A 3,400-nucleotide genomic window follows, 5' to 3' on the forward strand; every position below is an offset into this window, starting at 1 on the left:
AATAAACAACAAAAACCAGACAACAAATATATCAAACGTTGCATTCTCACAGACTGCTATGAAGTGCAACAAGTAGCTTAACCAGACTGAGAGACAAAGTAAAGACGAGTTTCCAGAGCCTGCACTGGGGAAGTCACAGATCTCATCATCCCGTAATCACGGCTGGACTGAGAGGGCTCTGCATCCTGCACCAAGCCCCTTTGCAAACGCTTCCCCGCGTACCAAAAGAGCAAAAAGTATTGAGAAGAACGTGATCCAAGACGAGGAAGGTGGGCAAGTATTCACCACCCGAGCACATATGCAGCTTTACATCTTAGGCGATTCAAACATTTCATTATTTTGCTCTCAAAATAGCATCACTTACTCCCTTTCCTCGCCAAAAGGCGACGGGAGGCAGGAAATGACTTGCTCATGATGGCACAGAAAAACTGAGAAAGCAGGAAATCAAATACACGAGTCAGAGCTATTCATCCAGCCTTCCCTCCAGACAGCAGCGAGACCGAACACAGAGGGACAGAAGGAGGAACTATAAGATGAACAGATGATTCACAGGAGACTAAGGAAAACATGATATTACCTTCCTTTAGAGCAGAATCCATTTTAAAAAGAAACTTGCTGAATTCATAAGGACTTAAACATGAGAATACTGTACAAATCGAGCATAAATGAGCAAATATTGACCAAATTTGACACTTGCACTGGAATGGGCCAAATTCACAGCAGGCAGGGTACATGGCTCCACTGCCACCTCCCACCGGGGAGCACACATCAGCTCTGTCCTGGGGTCCAGCCTCCCCAGGAGGGATTTCTCTGCACCACCACTCTTGGGCAGCCCCCACAGAGCTTGTGCCAACTGGGCTGTGCAGGGACAAAGACTAAAATACTGTTTGTCCCTGGGGCCAGGCTGACCTACCTTTTTTTTTTTCACTTCATATTCTTTGTTTGACAGTAGGCTGGGAAAGAAACGTAGCGGTCATCTAAATTTTACCCGTCATGCAACACCACACTGGCATCATACATTTGATATTTGGTTAAAGTGGTAAAACTCACCTTCCACCAGCAGCTGGTCAGCTCTGCTGAGATTTCTCTTTGTGGTCTTCCAGTTCTGTAGAGATTTGGGATGGATGGGTGACTCAGAATGAAACCTTCATTTTGGGAATCAAAATGTTGGTAGAAAGGTTTCCATTAAGTGAGCAGTATTTTTGTGAAGAACTTTTGATCTTCATTGACCCTAAAGAGCAAGATAAGGCTGGTTTTATAAGTTGTATTTCTAGGAGTTACACACGCATCACAACCCAGGAGGTAAATAAAGGTCAAGTGCACACTGGCCTTTGGTGATTTTATGGGCTGAAGCCTTCAACTGTTTACAACTGAGTCAATTTTGTTTTCAATAATGTTAAATTAACCTTCAAAAAATTGTGTCAAGGAGCTCAAAACCCTGAAACCATGTCAGTTAAGGAGATGAATTAGGTTCAGGAGGAATTCACTATCTAAGCTGTCTGTCACAAAACATCTTTCAGCTTTTTCTCCGCTTTAATACTTGTGCCCTTTCCAAACACGTATTTCTACACAAAAGTCCATGCTTTGTCTTTCAAAGGCTCAGCTGTGTCTCACGGCCTTTGGGCAGCCGTTCCTGCTCTCCAGCAGCACGATGCTCCACGTGCCAAGGGGATGCTCCACATTCCCAGGGCGCTGCCACTGGTACCCAAGGCCCTGCTGCCCAGGGGTATTTCCAGCACATTTCTTTTGTATCTTGCTAGTGTGGACAAGCCACATTTTAAAGTATTTTTTCCTAGCCTCAGGGCTTCTTTTACACCTCCTAGAGTAGCTCTAGTTCTGTAACGTTAGACCTGCTCTTATTAAGAGCGCTTAGACATTTGTATAACATTTCACACCTCCCAGACCTTGCCCAAGCTCTAATTCCTGCACCGCTGGGGTGGGCTCCCCCAGGCTGACAGTGTTACTCGCGACACTGCAGCCGTGCTGCCCGGCCTCTGCTTAAAGAGCTTAGCGGTGGGGGAAGGAGGGAGCCCAGAGCCCAGCCAAGGTCAAGCACCCATGAGCAGCAGCACGTTTCAGAGGTGTGGGTCAGCCTGGAGTTCCACGGCTCCATTTACCCATGGATTGCCTGCAGTCACCCCTCAACGCCAATGACACGTGCTTGCCCACCGTCCCGCAGAGATGGGTGACTCCAGAAAGCTGCATCTTCTGCGAGCTGCCCTCGCCATCCCCATGCACACCAAGCGGGGGGCTGCAGGCCAGGACTGCTTGCTCCATGGCTGTGGCGCAGACAGACTCCATCGGGCAGGGCACGGGAAGCTGGGCACCTCTTTGCCACACCAGTGGCCTCCCACCAGCCAGCACTGTGGCATCGCGAGGAAAAGGCAAGGGGAAGGTTATGACTCAGAGAAAAAGCAATCTGTCAATTAACAGAAATTAAAGACGACAGCAGCGCCAACTGTACAAGAGAGATCAACCAAATGTTTTGTATCGGTTCCCCTCCCTGCAGTCATGACCTCTTTAAATTACTATTTGTTATTTGAGCAATAAAGCAGCTCAACTATAATCCATCTCCATCACTCATTGTACCTGACTCTTAATCCATTAAGTCATGGATGCTGTAGTTAAAATTAGCAACCGTTTAACAGGGTTTTTTAACTCAATATGAAGCATAATATAAACATTTGTAATTGCCAACATGCGCTTAATGAGTATTCTGACAAGAGCATGTTACCATATGGTCACCAGCTCCTACCCAGCTGATCCGGTGGACAACGTTCCTGGCGGCTGGAGCAGGACATGGTCAGCACTGACAGCTGCGAGTAGCAAAAGCAGCACAAAATTCCACATCCTTGACAAGTCTGACTCCTCTGACCAAGCAAACACCACTCGTGCATCCTGAATCCAGATAGCTCCTGCCTGGTCCTGTTCTTCATGCGAGCACCTGCCGCATCGGTCACCTCTCCTCCCTCCTCTTCCTCACAGCGTTCCCTGCTTCCACTCTGGAGGAGATGGGTCGCAAGGAAGAGGACGACAGCAGCTCCTGGAAGAAACAGACAAGCAACATTCGAAAAACATTCATTTTCATGGAGGCCCTGGGATCGTAAGTGCCACAGCTGCTCCCCATACAGAGCCGCCTCCAGGTCCCGTCTCCCCAGAACAGCGGCTCCCACCCTGGCGTTGGCCAATGTCACAAGAAAACGTCTTCTTCCGAGTCGGGCAAGGACCTCGAGGGGAGGGGTGGGCAGCCCACTGTCGCTGCACGCTTGCTGCTGGTGCTGTGATTCATGGTGCGTGCTTGCCAAGCAGCACTGAGCAGCTCCCCCCCGCCAGCCCCACGGCACGGCTCCAGGTCAGCTCTGCCCCTTCCCCTCCAAGCTTAGTTCAAGTTTTCGCTTTT

The 3,400-nt window shown here is 49.0% G+C and overlaps 1 protein-coding gene across 1 annotated transcript in view; it reads left to right on the forward strand.

The window, feature by feature from the left end:
• The first annotated feature begins 3,011 nt into the window (after window positions 1-3,011).
• Window positions 3,012-3,400, forward strand: part of CAMK1G (calcium/calmodulin-dependent protein kinase IG) — a 10,491-nt gene continuing 10,102 nt past the window's right edge. Inside the window, exon 1 of the mRNA XM_010149480.1 lies at window positions 3,012-3,103. Coding sequence (XP_010147782.1) covers window positions 3,012-3,103 — 92 coding nt within the window. The remainder of the gene's footprint in view (window positions 3,104-3,400) is intronic.

The sequence above is a fragment of the Eurypyga helias genome, unplaced genomic scaffold (genome assembly GCF_000690775.1).
Source record: "Eurypyga helias isolate BGI_N326 unplaced genomic scaffold, ASM69077v1 scaffold30133, whole genome shotgun sequence".
NCBI classification, from domain to species: Eukaryota; Metazoa; Chordata; class Aves; order Eurypygiformes; family Eurypygidae; genus Eurypyga; species Eurypyga helias.